Below are 20,620 nucleotides of genomic sequence, written 5' to 3'. Positions count from 1 at the left end.
ATTGAAATAAAAAATGAGAAATTAGGCAACATTTCTAATTTTCATTAATTTGAACTTAAAATAGCTAAAATAAAATAAAAAATAATAAAAAAAACTATAGAGATATTTTAATCATTTTAAAAATGACATAAACAACAATTTTTTTACAATGAAGCAAAAATGGAAAATATAAAAAATATGACTTAAGTATTAAATAAAAGCTATAATAATATCTGAATAAAACTAGCATAACACTGCGTAGCGCACGTTGAAACAGATGACCATTATAATATATTTAAATATTTTGTATTTACTTATATAAAATATTTTAAGGTGACCTTAAGTTGTAGTGTACATTTCTTTTCAAACTATTTTGTTTTTCTATATTTATAAATAATATAAAAGTTACTTTTTACAAGAACCAATCATGATCACAAAGCATTGATCTAGTATTTTATTTCAATCATATTTTGTGGACAAAAAGAACATATGTGCATATATAAAAGTACTGAATGCTACTTTTACATGAAAATTAGAATTTTGTAAATTAAGTAAATAGTCCTAAATAAAGCAATCTGACATATTTCATATACTCCACAGCCAAACTCTGATAATGTGAACTCTTAAGTTGGTTACAGAAAAATACAAAACAATTATACAGTAATATGTTTCTTATCCAGCTCGCCTTCGCTTGCCATACACAAGCAGTGCCGAACTGAAGAGAACAGAATCAGACTGACAGCTGACTGACTGTTCAAGTAACAGTGAATGACTGGTAAGGGACAGCAGTGCAAAACAAGGGTGAAAGGGCCATAAAAAAAAACAAAATGGTCAGGAAGCTGCTTTCTCCACATCTTTGCTAACAAAACGCAGTGCAATGTATTACATTACAATTATTATGGGGTGGAGGGGAAGGGCAACATACAATGAACAACACAATTTTTGACTGAAGTGCCTGTTGAATTGTGGCAGTAGTTCTGCAGGCACCAGCGAAAAGAAAATAAGAAGAATGTGCACAAATGCATATACAGTATGAAATTAGCTTATGCCTTAATATTTACATTTGGAAAAAGGCTTACAGTCTTCTATGAGGATTTACAGTTGAATCTTGCTGTGAAAGTGCTGATTAAAACTTTCACATCCTGTGGTGATGTCTATGTGTGATTGAAGCATTTGTCATCATAAATAAAATAAAAAATATTCTGTCCTTAGAGTTTCAGATTAATTGTGATGATATTAATCTTCATCTTTGTGTCCTTTAATGTGCTACTAATTACAGCATCTAAGGTTCAATAAAATGACAGTCAGCCGGTCATCGGACGGATATGAGTCACACAGTGTACGTCATACAGTAAAGCGCCAAAACGCTGAGACAGCTGATCTCATGTACTGTTCACTACTTCCTGTTTTCTAACATTTTCTCAGAAAAAAAACCCTATTTACACATTTAACATTTAGATATTCCTAAGATTGACATGGTCTTTGAAAGAAAATAAAAATAAATCCCATTGGACCATAATAAGCAGTCTAATCTTCAATATATTTTGAATGTAACAGTAACAATAATATACATGTAGACGGCTCCACACAATTTTCATTGCCTAACCTTTTTTAGATGCATCTAGATGCTGAAGTGCACATATGCATCAGAAGTTATAATATGTCAAATGTATTTATAACTCTTATAACTGCTATTACTCACTTATCCATAAATCATTGGAATGGAATACTGTATAAAATGTTCCTTATTAAAGATTTTATGTAGCACTGCGCACTAAAAAGGCTGGAAGTCCAGGGCTATATCCTGCAGTTTTGTGATGAGCAAGAGGAAAATGCAAGGCATTGTTTCATAAGGAACATCAAAAACAACAACAACAACTAAAAAACACACACACAAAAAGAGCTTACATACTGTTTGAAGGCTCATATTATGCATTCAATATAATAGGGCACATGTGGTGTGACAAAAGCCTATTTTCCTTTTCAAAAGGACCCGCTTTAGCGCCAGAGGCACTTTAAGCACCATCATCAGGATTTTAATCTGGATCTGATGAGGCCAATATAATCCTGATTTATATTATAATTAAAATGTAATAATATATGGACAACTATTTAGCATATGGATGAAAACTGATTTCCTGTTAAATCAAAATCACAACCTAACTGGCCTCATCCTCCTGACTAGACAGGTTGTCAGTTACCATAAGACTTTGCATTAGACCTGAAGGAATGTAGGGCTTGAAAGATCGGTTGCGGCTGAAAGCGAAGGGGAAGGAAGATGACAATCGTCCTGAGGAGCCAAACGAGAGCAGCCGGTGCTGCAGGTGTGGACAGTGATCAAATTTAGCAGCTTGCGACGCGTCTCTCTGCTCCAGCGCACGCTTCAGATCCTGCACCTGACTTAGAAGTTCTATCAGCTTGGTCATGACAGCATTGGAGCCCCCGCCCAGGATGTGCACCTCAGGTATCCAGCGCAGGTAGCGCTGCATCCAGACGCGGATAGCCGGTCCATCCAGACAGGGGAGCAGGAGGCCGTGATAGTCCAGAGGACGCTGTTGCCAGGACTCATAGAACTCACGGGTGGCGGCCATGGGGGAGTCAGGAGAGCCCATCCAGCGACTGATACGCTTCACTCGTAGCATCTTTTTAAGGCTGTCGGTCTCCTCCTTAAAGAAACCTTTCTTGGGTGGGGTTTTGAAGGCTGCGCTGGGTAAGGATAATTGTCTTTGGTGCTATACATTTAAAAAAAAAAAAAAATGAAATATTAGTCTGCAAGCAATTTATGCAGAGAATGAACTCAACTTAGATGTTATTAAATATGAACAGCAAATTCAGAAAAACAAAATAAGCAAAAGAGACTAAATTAAGGCAAAATTGGGTAAGAGGCCGCCCTCACCTTCCATTTCCCTCTTGATTATACACTGCAAAAAATCCAACTTAGGTTTTGTATGACATATTATTAGCTTTTAAAGTTTATTCAACTATTTAACATGAAAAAGGTCGAGATAACTACATAAACAAAGTTTGTACAACTACTGACCCTAAGTTGAGAAAACTTAAACTTTTACATTTTCTCAACTTTTTTTTTTACAGTGTAGATGTCACCAAAACACATTTGCTGAATAGCTCTTGAACTTTTATCTGAACATTAGCATTTGTGAGATTTGTTTCCATCTCAATAGTAATTTGTAGATTTGTATGGTAACGAATAGTTTTTTATTTTGAAGCAAAGGGTATAAAAGTGAAGATGTTGGTGATTGTTAAGCACAAAATAAAAAATTGCGACCAACTTTTCTTTCCCATTGAAGTATTTCTGAGTAAAATTGGCTTATCAAATAATAATAATAATAATTTAAAATAATAATAATAACAACAACAACAACAACTAGGGTGGGACTAAATCATCGTTTAGTGCGTTCACATGCTTATTTGGTTTTTAAATAAAAATATTAATTTAATGGATAAATAATTTATAATAAACACAGCAACAATCCATAAACAATAAGAACTGTCCATTTTGATTTCATGGTGACTTTAATAATTATCCTAATTCATAGATAATGAATAATTCTGTGACTTAGATGTACATTTCAGACATCTTTATTATTCATCATAAAGTGTAGGCTAATTCAGAGGCACCATTTGATCTAAAGTCATAGTTATCGATCACTTTTTAAGAATTAAAAATATAATATTTAAACATTTTTTGTATTTAAATATAGATTTTTAATTTTTTAAGTATTTTACATTGTCAGTACATAATTCAGATTATACAGTGTAATTCAGATGCATCACTAAATGAGATTCTGTAATTTGATGGATCTATCATGATGCAATAATTCAAGTAATTGTAAAAATGTATTAACAAATAGAATATTCCAATTAAAAGTAATTTCAAAACATCAATCATTATATTTCAGATGATATCAGATGTATGCTTTTAGTGCAACTGTTTCCATTTATTTCTCTTAATAATATATATTGGATGATGCATCATCACATTGTAACATGTTGAACTTATTTCTAAATGTTACAATTTAGATTAATACTGTAAATGAACACTGTTCTTAATGAGGGGGTGCATCTTTCCCTACATTATTAAATTATTAGAGCGCGTTATAGGCTATATTAAATGTTATAGCCGATACGACAGCGCTACTGCAACAAATTGCCACAGGTGAGCAGCGGAGTACCTCGAGCCGACGTGCAAACTGCAGCAAATGACGCCAAAAGTAAGGTGTAGAAGCTAAACACACAATCATCTTCATCAAAAGCATTAAAGCACTAAATTATCTTACCAATCCTGATGGTGCTCTTTCTCCTATTGTGGTCTTTGATCTTGAAATTAGCTGATGATAAATAAAATGCAGCTCATGTCTGTTACATTTCTATGACGTTAACTCCGGTAAACTTGCATTAGCGCGGGAATAGAAGATCGGATTTGTAATCGTTTGGCAGAGACCCATTTATGTGACCAAGTATAATCAGATTTCAATCAGTAAAAACACAAAGTGACCAGTTGTAAACAGGCCCTAAAATGGGTAAGACATATTATAGCATTTCATCCTCTCACCTTGGGCTTGTGAAGTTTGCGTACAGTCTTCTCATGTTTCACTTTCTCTGAATACAGTGGGTTAAAGAAGAAATTCTGGGCCTTGCTGTCAAACTGCACAGACCAGTCCCACACTGTAGGGCAGCTCAATGGGCCACTTTGTGCAAGTGGTGACTCGGCCTGCCAAGAAAATCAAGCACAGCCAGTCAGCAGGAGGCGTGCCGACTGCATCAGGGAGGCAACGGCCACTAACTTCTGAGTACATGTAGACTAATGACTGCATTACAGAGGGTTGACTGTTTTCTTTTTAGGCACTGTGCTTCTATAGAGGCCTCTTATACTGTTCATCTGGCAGAATGGTGAATGCAGTACTCAAAATGTAAAATGGTGCAGCAAACTGACTCTAAGATGCAATCACAACATCAAAGTAACATTAATCTCAACAAAATAGTTTTAAAAAAACATAAAATACACAAGTTCTACCTTCATAGCACTTTCTCTCTGATGGGCAGAGTTGAACAGAAAGGTGCTGAAGACTGGCACGTGAACACTGTCAGACAGCACTGTCAGGTAAGTCTCGGAGAACTGGAAGGCCAGGCTGTGCTGCTGAACAAGCTGCCACACGCACTCCAGGAACAGGAGGAAGACTGGAGAATGACACTGCGCATTGAGAAACAAGAATCTAATTAAAAGACAATGGGGATGAGAACAGATCATCAATAATTCATTAAACAAACGGTTAATGGTCCCTAAATAAATCCTATTAGGGAGATCAAGATGGTCTCATTCTGAAGGGATTAAATTCGCAATTCATATTTTTCATGCAACGTCACATTCACCTTATTTTGCAATGAAGAACTTTTTTTCTTTTTTTTAAATGTGCAAGACTTCCATTAGTGACCATAGGGAAATAACTGCAATAATAACAACCACTGTAAAACTATATGTTTATGAATATGATAATGAAAATACAATAATATGATAATAATGAAAGGTTTGTGATATAAAGCTATATAATGGACTGTTTTTATAGGTAAAATAACTGAAAGTGAATGACACCAGAAGCTAAACAATCAAATTACAAATGCCTGTACCCAGAGAGTAAACGCCCACCTGGAGGGCAAAACAGGGCTCTCCTACATTGCCCACCAGCTATTTTTTACCAGGTTTGTAATTGTACTAAGTTTTAAATAGTAAGTATTATGGTGCATACTATGTACATTCACGCAGGTCAACCCAAAAAATAAACGCAATGCACAGTTTTCATTAAGTGTTTTTGCATAGAAAACCATTATAAAGAAAATGCTTCACCATTTAGCGTTGCGTTCATATTGTGAGCTCATATGCTCATCGGTATATAGTATGCACCATCAATAAGGTACATACCAAATTTGAGCTTTTAATATCACTGTTAGTGCATTAAGGCACTTCAAGTGTTTTCATGTTAAGCTCTTAGAATGTCGGGCAATTTTTAGTTATTGAAATACTGTGGCATGTGCTTTATATGGATTGCAAAACTTGCATTTTGTTCATATATCTTGTTTTTCTTCTTTTGATAGGTGACCTTAATATTTATAGCTTAAAACAATTCACAGCCCTGTGGTGCAGTTGTGTATTTGTTTTGCTCTCCAGCTCTCCGGTAAAACTATTAATAGTGACCGCAGCTGACTGTATATTATCCTATTTATTGCATGGCTACTTAGCAAAACTGCTACGTTTTTACTGAGCTGAGAGAGACTGCTCTCATCAAAGTTACAAATGATTTACTCTTATCATCTGATCGTGGTTGTATCTCACTATTAGTGTTACTCGATCTTAGAACTGCATTCGATACTATCGACCACAACATTCTTTTGAATAGACTTAGAAAATTATGTTGGCATTAGTGGAATTGCATCGGCATGGTTTAAAATCATATTTATCTGACCATTATCAGTTTGTAGCAGTAAATGAAGAGATTTCACACCGATCACAAGTTCAGTGCTAGGACCGTTGCTTTTCACCCTGTACATGCTACCACTGGGACTGGGAGATATCATTAGGAAGCATGGCATTAGTTTGTTATAGCTGATGATTCTCAGCTCTATATTTCTTTACACCCTAAAGGAACTTACCAATTCACAAGATTAAGGGAATGCATAGCTAATATAAAAAAATTGGATGACCAGTAATTTCCTGCAAATTAATTCAGAATTGTTTTTGTTTTTAATTATTGGACAAAAAAACTCCACAAGTAGTAACCTAAAATACTAATACTCGATGGCAGTTCTGTCAAGCCCTCGTCGTCAGTGAGAAATCTGAGTGTGCTCTTTGATAGCAATCTTTAATTTGAAAGCCACATTTCTAGCATCTTTAAAACTGCATTCTACCATCTTAAAAATATATCTAAATTACGGCACATGCTTTCAATGCAAAATGCTGAACAGTAAGTTCATGCGTTCATGACTCGAAGGCTAGATTATTGTAATGCTCTACTGGGTGGTTAACCAGCTCTCTTAATTTAAAAAAATTCAGCTGATCCAAAACGCATTAGCCCAGTTCTGTCAACACTGCACTGGCTCCCTATTAAACAATTGCATACATTTTAAAATCTTGCTTATTACTTACAAAGCACTAAATGGCTTAGCTCCACAGTACTTGAGTGAGCTCTTAAAGCATTATACTCCATCCTGTCTATTGCGGTCTCAAAATTCTGGCCAGTTGATAATACCTAGAATATCAAAATCAACTGCAGGCAGTCAATCCTTTTCCTATTTAGCCCCTAAACTATGGAATCTTCCTAGCATTGTTCAGGAAGCATCAAACTAAATCTAGACCAAAAGATCTCTCTACTGTGGCATACTCATAAAACAAATTTATATAATTCAGATCAATTAAATTATTGTTAGGCTGCATTAACTAGGTTAGCTGGAACTAGGAACACTTCCCATAACACCTGATGTACTCGTTACACCATAAAAAGTGTGGCATATACGCAAATGTTAGTCTCTCTGTTTATCCCGAGGTGTACTGCAGTCAGCTAGATCCGTGCCGTATCCAGATCAGATGGTGAACCTGCACCTAGACATGACCAGCGCATCCCTGAAGTGTCTGCAGAGACCGTGTCAGTTAGTTGCTCTGTCTCAATCAGCTCCCTAGTTCAGTAGTAAGGGCACTGATCAGGACGCAAGTCAATGGGCTGACTCCCTGATCAGACTACTGAACTAGGGAGCTGATTGGGACGCACCAAGTGTCTCCTCTGAATTTGACTCATCGACACGTCATCCTAAATAAAACCGTTTCCAGTGCAATGACTGAATCTTTTGGATATTCAGTTCTAATATGACTTCTGACATGTAAGGCTGCCAGAATAATAATCATACTTATTTTGTTTGTTAATTTGCCAAAGAGAGCTGGCAACCCCCTGATGGAGTTTTGGTTCCTTGCCACTGTCACCTTTGGCTTGGCTTGCTCAGTTGGGGACACAAAAAAAATGTCAAACTAAATATCCAAATAAAATTAATGACTAAATTAACTATATCAACTTTTTTGATTTTTTAAAAAAAATACTGATCTTCCCACATTGTCTCTATATGATAAATTGAAATGAGCTAGATGACGTCACTATTTTCTCCGGAGCGACTGTACAGCCGAATCAAATTTTGTTGCAATATTTTCCTGTTTAACACTGTGAAGCTGCTTTGAAACAATCGTCATTGTAAAAGCGCTATATAAATAAAGTTGACTTGACAAAACCAGAAAATAAATAGGCATTCATTTTAGGCGAAGAAGAAAAAATATGATACTAGTGCTGGTGATTGGTTGAACTGTCAAATGTATAGTTTAGCAGTCTTTATGTGTTACTACACATTACATGATTTTACAACCTCAGAAAAAGACAGATTTGCAGTAAAAAGGCCTTTAATTCTCAGATGTTATGAATGATGGAAATGCACTGCTCAAAAAATTAAAGGAACACTTTTTAATCAGAGAATAGAATCAGTTAAACTCCCAGGATATTGATCTGGTCAGTTCAGTAGCAGAGGGGGTTGTTAATCAGTTTCAGCTGCTTTGGTGTTAATGAAATTATCAACAGGTTCACTAGAGGGGCAACAATGGGACAACCCCCAAAACAGGAATGGTTTTACAGGTGGAGGCCACTGACATTTATTTCCCAACTCATCTTTTCTGATTGTTTTTCATTTGGCTAGGGTCAGTGTCACTACTTATAGCATGAGGCGATACCAGGACCCCACAGAGGTTGCACAGGCAGTCCAATTCCTCCAGGATGGAAAATCAATATGTGCCATTGTTAGAAGGTTTGCTGCGTCTCCCAGCACAGTCTCAAGAGCATGGAGGAGATTCCAGGAGACAGACAGTTAGTCTAGGAGAGCTGGACAGGGCCGTAGAAGGTCCTTAGCCCATCAGCAGGACCGGTATCTGCTCCTTTGTGCGAGGAGGAACATGATGAGCACTGCCAGAGCCCTACAAAATGACTGCCAGCAGGCCACTGGTGTGACTGTCTCTGACCAAACAATCAGAAACAGACTTCATGAGGGTGGCCTGAGGGCCCAACGTCCTCTAGTGGGCCCTGTGCTCACTGCCCGGCACCGTAGACCTTGACTGGCATTTGCCATTAAACACCAGAATTGACAGGTCCACCACTGGTGCCCTGTGCTTTTCACAGTTGAGAGTAGGTTCACCCTGAGCACACTTTACAGTCGAGAAAGGGTCTGGAAAAGCAGTGGAGTTATGCTGCCTGTAACATTGTTCAACATGACTGCTTTGGTGGTGGGTCAGTGATGGTCTGGGGAGGCATATCCATGGAGGGACGCACAAATCTCTCCAGGCTAGACAATGGCACCCTGACAGTCATTAGGTAACGGGATGAAATCCTTGGATCCATTGTCAGACCCTATGCTGGTGCAGTGGGTCCTGGGTTCCTCCTGGTGCACAACAATGCTCATGTGGCAAGAGTATGCAGGCAGTTCCTGGAGGATGAAGGAATTGATAACATTGAATGGCCACCATGCTCACCTGACCTAAATCCAAAAAGAACACCTCTGGGACATTGTGTTCCTGTCCATCTGACGGCGCTAGGTTGCACCTCAGACTGTCCAGGAGCTCAGTGATGCCCTGGTCCAGATCTGGGAGGAAATACCCCAGGACACCATCCATTGTCTCATTAGGAGCATGCCCTCACGTTGTCAGGCATGCATACAAGCATGTGGGGGGCCATACATACTACTGAGTACTATTTTGATTTGTTGCAATGACATTTCAACGAAATAGACTAGCATATTATATATTTTTTTCCCTTTGATTTTCAGGGTGTCTTTAAATTCAATCCTCTGTAGGTTGATAATTTTCATTTCCATCAAACAATGTGGCATCCTTTCGTTCATAACACATTACCTAGTCCATATTAGTATAGATATCCAGCATGATATTTTTCCTCATTGAGATCTGATGTGTTTTCAAAGTGTTCCTTTAATTTTTTTGAGCAGTGTATAAGGAAAGGAAAATATAAACCAGCAACACTTCCACTAAGCCTCTGAAGAAACAACAGGCAAGAACAAGCATGCAATAATTACCTCCTTGTCTTTCTGATGGAGGTGATTACATCGATCTAGGAAGGCATGGCAACCAGCCACCCACTCCTTCTGCACCAGGCTCTGGAAACCCATCAGTGTTCTGTAATAAGGGTCCAACATTATCTGAGCCAGACTCGAGATCACACAGCACAGATCTGTCCCATCTTCTTCTGCAATCAATCAATAACAACATACAACATCAGGGGATACTTTCTCCGAGTCACAAAGACAGATCCATCGAGTTTCAAAAGCACTTTAGCTCTCTCAGACACTTCAACCACCTCTGAACAAACAGGTGGCCCCATCACAAACTCACACTTTAGGTTTACATGTCAAATTGCACAAACTAACAATGTTAATTAAAGTCAATATATTTAAAACACACTTGACTTACCTGTTACAAGGACATTTGTGTTGTCTTTATCAATACATTCAACCACCTCTACTGCTTTCTGGAGGCATTGTCTGTTGAGGTTACAGTTTGCATACAGTTCATGTTAAATGTTTCACGATCTAATACTAGTAAATCACACAATCTAGGATTGTGTTAATGTAAGCTTACCTAATAATGTCTAGCCATCCTGAGCTTTCAATGGAAGAGAACCATTTCACATCTGATAACCAAAAATCGGTTGAATTATCTAAGAGAAATAATAAAAAGGCAAGTCATTACTAAGTGGCTTCAAGCAAAATACACATCCTTTCAGTTAATATTTGAGGATTTGTTCACTTTTTTGTGAAAGAGACTTTAGTATCCTTTGTAGCATACCGATAAGAAAGAATTGTTTGAACTTGTTATACGACTGCTGGATGTCTAGGATTGTAGGAAGAGATTCTGAGAGGTCCTCTGTTTTTACGGAGTAAAAGTAATTATGTGCGACTGAATTTATCATTCTGCAACAGAAGAAAAAAAACTGAATTTGTCAAAGTGAAGGTACCATTGACATTCAAATTAAGACAATACTTGATTTTTTTTATTTGCTGTGGAAACCATGTTACATGACTAAAACACAAAAAAGGTTATATTGGTTCATGCTGGCAGTGTCTATAGCAGTACTAGATAACATACTGGGGCATGCTGTTCTTTGATAAAGAACAGTGCCCTTGAGTTTTAGCACCTAAACACACAGAAACTCAATGCACAAATAACCATGAGGATATCACTGCAGTTTGGCTGATTTCAGAGGATAAATAGGAGTCAAAAACTGTAATCCATTACGTGTCCAAGTGCTTTTGGAAATCCCCGTCTTCTTGTGTCATAGGTGGGAAAGACGCTTTGAAGAGAGCACAACCACTGTGATGAGACCAACACCAGATCTAAAGAGAAAAATAATAGGCATCCGACTTTAGTTACATTCAACTACACAAATGACAAGACAACATTACAATAACAGACATTATAATAACATTTCTAAAATTATTTAAATGCTTATATCCTGTTAAACTAAAATCCTTAACTTACTGGCAATCCCTTCCCTTGATAGCTGAATAAATCCTCTAGTGCTGATGGGATGACAAAGTACTTTGGTAACCTGAAGACAACGTCAGAGCAGTGCTTTTGTTGGATACATATATTTCAACATGTAACAAGCTACAAATCACTGAAAACTATTTTGCTAATTCATTTATAATTATTATAGATGCATGCATTTTTTACCCTATATTAGTTGAGAGTATACATTTAAAATGCACATATATTTACTGCAGGATTGGTCTGAAAATCTAGGTCAGTAGCACATAAAGACTATAATAGATTAGTGATTATCTCGTTACGGAAAACATACCTTGTAATAAAAACAGTAGTAACACTTAGTCAGATGCTTTACAGCCAACAACAACAGCATGAAGTACCTTTGAGAGAGTTCAAAGTTCTCATTTTCTGTCACTAATTTACATTTCGCTTTGGTCCTATTCATTTCCTGTGCCCAGTCCTCTGGTGAGTCAAACATAATGGTCTCCTGTTTTCTCTGCATTTCTGCAAATACAAATAGCATCTTGTGTTGTTCCAAAGTTGACTATTGAGAGCTTAAGCTATTTCAAGAATCAAAACTATATAAAATGATGCTTCATTCTAAACCAGTGCTCAACAATAAGACTGTCTGATAGTCTAGGCCTAGGGGAAGTGTGAGAGAGTTTCGGACCAGTTGTTGGACCTCTCTCCCTACTGGATTGTTAGTGTTCTCACCAAATCTTACGACTGACAAAAGAGTGGAGATGAAGACTGGGGATATTCTAAGAAGCATCGGTTATAAATGAATAATGCCCATCATATGCCATCATTTTCTGTAATAGTGCAAATTAAATACCAGGTCATTTTTGCAATTTAATGAAAAATATATACAGGCCCTTCTCAAAATGTTTTGCATATTGTGATAAAGTTCATTATTTTCCATAATGTAATGATAAAAATTAAACTTTCATATATTTTAGATTCATTGCACACCAACTGAAATATTTCAGCTCTTTTATTGTTTTAATACTGATGATTTTGGCATACAGCTCATGAAAACCCAAAATTAGAAAAAATTAGCATATTTCATCCGACCAATAAAAGATAAGTTTTTAATACAAAAAAAGTCAACCTTCAAATAATTATGTTCAGTTCTGCACTCACTACTTGGTCGGGAATCCTCAATGCGGCGTGGCATGGAGGCAATCAGCCTGTGGCACTGCTGAGGTGTTATGGAGGCCCAGGATGCTTCGATAGCGGCCTTAAACTCATCCAGAGTGTTGGGTCTTGCGTATCTCAACTTTCTCTTCACAATATCCCACAGATTCTCTATGGGCTTCAGGTCAGGAGAGTTGGCAGGCCAATTGAGCACAGTAATACCATGGTCAGTAAACCATTTACCAGTGGTTTTGGCACTGTGAGCAGGTGCCAGGTCGTGCTGAAAAACCAAATCTTCATCTCCATAAAGCTTTTCAGCAGATGGAAGCATGAAGTGCTCCAAAATCTCCTGATAGCTAGCTGCATTGACCCTGCCCTTGATAAAACACAGTGGACCAACACCAGCAGCTGACATGGCGCCCCAGACCATCACTGACTGTGGGTACTTGACACTGGACTTCAGGCATTTTGGCATTTCCTTCTCCCCGGTCTTCCTCCAGACTCTGGCACCTTGATTTCCGAATGACATGCAACATTTGCTTTCATCCGAAAAAAGTGTCAACGATGGCCTTCTGGACAGCAGTCAGGTCAGCAGTCTTACCCATGATTGCGGTTTTGAATAATGAACCAGGCTGGGAGTTTTTAAAAGCCTCAGGAATCTTTTGCAGGTGTTTAGAGTTAATTAGTTGATTCAGATGATTAGGTTAATAGCTCGTTTAGAGAACCTTTTCATGATATGCTAATTTTTTGAGATAGGAATTTTGGGTTTTCATGAGCTGTATGCCCAAATCATCAACAATAAAAGACCTGAAATATTTCAGTTGGAGTGCAATGAATCCAGAATATATGAAAGTTTAATTTTTATCATTACATTATGGAAAATAATGAACTTTATCACAATATGCAAATTTTTTGAGAAGGACCTGGTACATATAAATCCTTGTTGAGTGATATAAGTAAGATTTAAGTGATATAACAGCTAATTTTAAACATATTTATAAAATAGAATCCAGAAAGATGATCTAGAATATATAATGTCTATAAAGAGAGACTGACTGTTGTTCTTGCAACCATCTGTTGAATTCCAGTTGCACAGACTATGATCAGAATTTAACAGATGGTACCAGAAGTCAAGTGCTGCATGTACGTCTGCATTTCAGACTTGTGCAAATTTCATGCTCTGCATACGTGTGACTTCATGAACTTCTTGTGATGTTTTCCCTCATGTTGCATTAGTGGTTACATGTGTTTAGTGGATTATCAAATTACTGATACTCAGACAACAGCTGTTTTTAACCAACAAGTGAAACGACAAAAGTAACACAACGAAAGACTCTAACACAAGCTAAAATCTGTACCTGGGCTCGGTGTCCCTGCATAGGAAAAAGCAAAAACGCACTTTAGAGATTTCTCCTCCAAACAATGGTGAGCAATACCCTGAAAGATCTGACAAAACAAACAAACAAATGCACATGGAGATGTGTAACTCTTTTCAAAATGTACATACATTTCAATCATCGTGTTAAACAAATTACCCTTTTGGTATCTTCCTCCTTGGTGAATGTTAGACAGAACTGAAAGACGCGTAGATCTTTACAATGAATGATTATCTTGGATGGGTATTTGTTCTTCACAAGGCTTCCTGTAATCAGTTTCCTTTTTTCATCATAAACTTTAAAAGAAATGAAAAGTATTTCAGAACTCAAACAATCAAACCAAAAAAAACTATGTAAACAGATTATTAAGTAAAAGTGATTATTACCACCATAGATGTGATCCACGCACATTAATGGAATGTCATTTTCTCCATAGAGTTTGTTCTTAAAGGTCTTGGACTAGAATGAAGGTGAGTGACATAACAGCCTCTTATTGTACTTTCACAATGCAAACAAAAGTAAGTAATTCTTACGAAAGACAGAGATTAACAAATGTTCAGTTAGCTGTGAAAGGTGTATTTTTATACAGTAACTAACAGGAAAGGCAGACACTGCTACCGCTGTTCAGTGTGCTGTATCAACTTTCACACCAAATTTGTAAAACAAATGAGTAAAACACACTTTACTTCACAAGTCTAAAAAGTAGTAGATGAAACCTCTTGACACCAACCAACACTAACATTTTGACCAATAGCTAACAGCAGCATTGTTTTCAGCATTTTAAGATTACTGATTAACTTAGTTACATCTTCATATACCGATCTTAGTCAACCGGCAAAAAAAGAAGCAAAAACTGATCCGAAACCAAAAATACCTAGCATTTCATAAAAACTTGACCATTTGAGCCTACTGTAAGTCACTAGTTTCCCACCAGATTTTCACTACCAGTGAGTCAGACACTCAAGTTCCTGAAATGGCAGCTAAAGTGAGAGCACTCACAGCACAGTTCCTCATGCAAGGTCAATGAGCATGCTCTTAAGACACCCAATGTTTCAACAGTTTGATTAAATTCAAACGCTTGCTGTTCACTCATTAAGCAGGCACTTTTATCCAAACCTGACTTACAAAGGAGCCAACAATATTAGCAGATCTGCCGTTCTTCATTTAGTTTGGCTTTAAAGCTTTTGAAGCAACAAAATCTTCATATACACATTTATATCTCTATATAATCTACCATTTAGGTCCAATCTTTTGTATGTACATGACTTTGTTTAGGAATAGTAGCATTGCTGTCATTTCAATGCATTCATTTAGCACAATTATAAATACATAACATACATACATGCCTTCTGACTTGTCTGCTAGTACAGGCAATGCACCTCGCCAAACTGCACTTGTGTATATTTTTTTAATAAAATGTTAAGCTGATAAACAGCTCTAATAAATAATATCATTATCATTAAAGGGTTAGTTCACCCAAAAATTAATTACTCTTATTTAATATTTAATATTCTCGACAATTAATTGGAGGACAAAGTTGTTATTTTGATTTTTGTGCACACAATAACTATTTTCGTCGCATTGTAAAATTATTGTACAGCCACTGTAGTGAGATGGACTCTATATCAATGTTTTTAGTGCCTCTATGGGTCTTGTGAGTGGGAATATACTGAATGCCAATGGAGGCCTATCTGAAGCCTTTCTCAGCCATCAGCTTTCAACAAAAATATCTTCATTTGTGTTCCGAAGATGAACGAAGGTCTTACGGGTGTCCAACGACATTAGGGTGAGTAATTAATGAAATCATTTTCATTTTTGGGTGAACTAACCCTTTAAGATTGCCATTATATAAAACTCCTGATCACATTATCTTCTCTTCAAACCACACTATGTACAAGAATGCTGCACTCTACATACAGGAAGTATATGACATTTAAAAAAGAACACTGTGGTTGTTTGTTTGATGAGCCTGAATTAGAAATGATACATTGTTCCTTATGTGATAGCATTCTGCTTTTCACTCAGCAGATGTGAATTAGCACTACTATGTGTTCTTAATACAGTGTTAATATGTTGATTTGTTTATTTTAGTATGCTCACGGCAGCGCATTACTATTTTACATTGTGGTACTTTTTTAATGATTTATTTAGACCCCGCTGAGGGATAGATTTAGGGGCCTTCATACTTTTTCGTACAAACCAAATTGTATATGAAATAGGCATTTGCAAACATGTCCTTACCGTCTCTTCCTGTATCAACTCATCACTAATGAACGTAACACGGAAATTGGTGCAGAACAACGTGCCAAAGACACCACGCTGGGAGAGGTCATCTTGAGTGTATTTGAGAATGGGGTTGGCGCTACAGAACACCACTTCACCTAGGAAGCAACAGATCAGCAAAGTAATGTGAGATAAGCTTTGTTCAGACCGTCAGTCCAAATCTGATTTTTGTGCATCTCCAACAATGACGTGTCTTCACTTCTTTCACTGTGCTGCAGAAACGGCAGCACGGAGTAAATTTGGACAGGCAACAAGTGTGAACAAACAAGGCTTTATACAACAACACAATGTCAGGCATAAACACAATGCCAATAACAGTTTGTTTTGTGGTGAGCAGAGCTGTGAAGAAATGCTATCAGTATTGAAGTATATCACCCACTTTTCTACATCTGCAAAGCTTACACTAAATGAGATCTCTGAGTTACAGTCTGGGTTAAAGAGCAATTTTAAGTCTGAATTGAAAATTACATCCTGTGTTTCACTAACACAAAAAGTACTTTAGATTGACAACAATCCAAAGAAAATCCTGAGCGAGCAGAACATTGTGTGAGCGATTTAATATTTACCTGGTAGCAAATCAGGATGCTTCTCTTTCTTTGGCAGATCTTTCTCTAATTTTATTTCCTAGAAAAGACAGAAGCAATACAATTATAATGTTAACTGTTAACTTGATTATCTAAGAAAATATCTTACAACATGCCAGATGCTAAGTAAGTGAAAATTTGAAATCTAGATGACTCCACATACTCTCTGTAACGAAAACTAAACTGGTATAAAAATATATAGATAAGGGAAACCAACACTGTCATATATTACATTAAAATTATAGTTTACCAAAAAATGAACACTCTGTCATTATTTACTCACCCTCATGTTGTTTCAAACCTGTAGGGCCTGTATTATATTTATAACACAAAAGAAGATATTTTGAAGATTGTTGGTAACCAAACAGTTTTGGTATATCCACAGTATGGACAAAACATACATCTCAAAATATCTTCCTTTTTACTCCACAAAAGAAAAATATCATACAGGTTTGGAATGACATTAGCCAGGCTAGAATGACATGAGGGTGAGTACATTTTTCCCTTTAATGATATGACTTTAATTTAATATATAAGTCATATAACATAATGAGCACCAAGTCAAAATTTAACAACATCAGTACACTAAAACCCAGCCCTGGGAATTCTGCATGAAAAACAAAGCATGCTTTTAAAGGGGTGGTAAAAAACTATTTCACTTTTCAAACTTTAGCTAGTGTATAATGTTGCTGTTTGAGCCTAAACAACATCTGCACAGTTACAACGCTCAAAGTTTAAAGCAAAAGGAGATATCAATTTCTAAGGACTACAGCAAACGGCCGGTAGGGAACTACAGCCTTTTCCTCCAGACTAGCTGACATCAGCGGGTTCAATATTTACATAAACCCCTCCTTCGAGAATATTACATAAGGGGGGTATGGCCATTTTTTATTGTTGTGGAGAAGAGTAGGCTGAAGTGCGCAGGGCGGTTAGCCAATCACAACACAGCTAGGCCATTGTGTATGTTTGCCTAAATCTAAGCCCATTGCGTATTTTTGAGGGACTGGCTTTAACCAGAACCAGGAAACTATCAAACCGTTTTTACAAGGAGAGACAGAGCAGTGTACAATAAAGGTAAAATGTATGAAAAATAATGCTTGTTTTTAATAATTTTTTAAAAACAGAGCATGAACACGTTACAGTGCACCCTGCAAACACAATCAAGCCTTCAAAAGAATGTGTTTTACCAACCCCATAACATTTAAATGAGGCAAATTGACATATTATTGGATAGAACAAATAAAAGCGGCTGCAGAAAACTGCAAAATCATTCAACTAATGCCAGTGTTTTCAGTTCAGTCGAAACAAACAGGATAAATAAAAGAAAGGAAGCCATCGAACATCCTGGCTACCATGAGGCCAGCAGAAAAAAGTCAATGGTTAAACCTTCACAAACAGCCCCAAGCATCTGGGACACTCCTTTCCCTTATGACTTCCTCAGGATGAAAACATTCTCTAGAAAATTGTTTTTTAGAACCCGAGATTGAGATTGTAAAACACATGCTCTTGCCATTTATGTAAATGTTGCAATACAAAAAATGGATCAGAGTAGGTTTTCATTCATATCCAGCCATCAAAAATGGGGAGAACGGTGTGAGATCTGACCGAGCCCTAAATTCCGATCTTCAGAAAGAGAAATAGTTGAACTCTTTCCATATGACCAGGGGCCATACATATATAAATCTGCTCAGAGCAAAAAGTTAAGCGTGTCAAACTTCTAAGAATGATGTAGCAATAGTCTTATTCCAAGACTTAAGATTTATAAAGGTTCTTATGTGTTACGACTAGGTCTCAGCTCCTAAATTATTTAAGAGTGGAGGAGAGGTATCCTAACGTAGGAGGAGTAACAAGATGACAGCAGAGAGGAGGAGACCCCACACTTTCCAAAAAAGATTTAAATATAAAAGTTATATGTTAACTTGTGCTTGATCATCAAGGTATTCTTTTTGTAATTGACCTGTAATAACTTTTCCCACTCTACAAATCAATGCTCTAACCGACTGATGACTGGGGCTTACCAGTCTACCGGATCTTAAATCGCACAATTTGGCACTAACCAAACCAAACATACAGTAGTGGACAAAAGCGATGTCCGGAGGGGATATTTGTTTTTATTTTTTATTTTTTGTTTGATTAAACCATCCAAATATTAGGAAAATGTTTAATATTTCTATACATATTTTGGTATCACTTTTTACAATAAGGTTTAATTTGTTAATACTATTTAACTACATTAGTTAACATGAAGTAATAATGAACAATACTTCTGCAGTGTTTATAAATCTTTGTTATTTTCAACATTTACTAATAAATTATTAAAATCAAAAGTTGTATTTGTTAACGGCTGTAGTTTTATTAACTAACATTAACAAAAATACAGTAGCAAATGTTAATACATAAACAGTTAAAACATACTAATGTTAATCATGAGACTTTATTGAAGTAATATTTTAAATATTAGGGAATAATAAAACACTAAATGTAGTTAAGGTATTTATCTGAAAAAAAAATTGGGCAAAAAAGGCAAACTTAAGGTAGTTTTTATTTTACTACATGCAAAAAATAAAATACAAAATAAAAGTAAATCAAATTTACCAGTGGCTGAAACTGTCCTTCTGCCTAAAGCAATAATGTCCTTGTCCATGTTTTTTTTTTTTTTTTTTTACTTTAATTCTGAATTATTTTCTTGTACTCTTTTCATCATTTACTAATCTCTCTAATAAAAATGATTAAAACATTAATAAAATAGGGAGTTCACATTTTTATTGTTTCTATATTGAGTACAATTCTTACCATCGTGCTTTCATTAATGGACAACAAGAACTGTATTGTGCGTCAAGACACAACCCATGACATCTATTCTAAAAGGACGTCCTGGTCCTTCTCGCTCTCTCATCAACATACTGCAACTGTCTGAAGATAACCAACGGACTTCAAACACATCACATGTCAAGGGCAAGAAGACACTTGTGACTTGAGACAGTAAACATAAAATCATTCAATAACATTGATAACAACCTCTAAAATACTGTACTGTATTTTTGGGAACTTTTTTTTTTTTTTTGAAAGTCCATAGATCTGAATCTTAGCCGTCAGGGCGAAGGCAGTCATCTTGGAGATGTAACGTTAACTGCATTAGCATTTTCCCATGTGAACGAAACGCACACACAACTGTGATTTCTCTGAAATACTAGAACAAGTAAACATTGTCAACTTCAGCATGACACATAACCCCGCCCAGTCCACGAATGTCCGCTGTTTAAACTCGTTTTAGTCAAAAACCAGTCTGAGATGATTTGAATACTCCGTAAGTGTAACACTGCTTAAAAGTCTTTGCTTACCTCGGGTGTAACATAAGACACAAATGACGGTTTAGAAGACTTCGCTCCTCCGCTCCCTAAACTCAACATTTTGCCAGTCCCAGTATGCCGCTTCCCGAGCAGTCAGGTGGAAATCCGGGAGAGTGCGAACACAACTTTCCTCTCTCTCCACCTCCTTTCACAAGCGCGGATTTCCTTTGGTTGGAAGACAACCCTGCTCTGACAGCAAACCTCGCCCATTCGACGTCATTGGTTCTTTATGGACAAACTGTCCTTTTTCCACTCCGGGCAAGAACAAGCCGCGTATCGCTCATTGGACGAAGAGGCGGTCAATCATATGCGCTT

At 36.7% G+C, this 20,620-nt stretch overlaps 1 protein-coding gene across 1 annotated transcript; it reads right to left on the bottom strand.

The window, feature by feature from the left end:
- Positions 1-418: 418 nt before the first annotated feature.
- On the bottom strand, positions 419-20,476 carry mtmr12 (myotubularin related protein 12). The gene is made up of 16 exons (XM_067438400.1): positions 20,297-20,476; positions 16,938-16,995; positions 16,330-16,469; positions 14,475-14,547; positions 14,248-14,384; positions 14,071-14,158; positions 11,956-12,079; positions 11,567-11,636; positions 11,324-11,421; positions 10,874-10,998; positions 10,667-10,745; positions 10,499-10,569; positions 10,105-10,274; positions 5,015-5,191; positions 4,553-4,711; positions 419-2,711 (listed from the first exon to the last, which is right to left on the bottom strand). Exons 1-16 carry the CDS (start codon positions 20,363-20,365, stop codon positions 2,139-2,141), a joined length of 2,211 nt encoding a protein of 736 aa, XP_067294501.1. The 5' UTR covers positions 20,366-20,476; the 3' UTR covers positions 419-2,138.
- Positions 20,477-20,620: the final 144 nt, after the last annotated feature.

The sequence above is a fragment of the Pseudorasbora parva genome, chromosome 3 (genome assembly GCF_024679245.1).
Source record: "Pseudorasbora parva isolate DD20220531a chromosome 3, ASM2467924v1, whole genome shotgun sequence".
Lineage (NCBI taxonomy): Eukaryota > Metazoa > Chordata > Actinopteri > Cypriniformes > Gobionidae > Pseudorasbora > Pseudorasbora parva.
The sequence above is the reverse complement of the archived record's forward strand: the minus strand, read 5'-3'. Positions and strand labels throughout refer to the sequence as shown.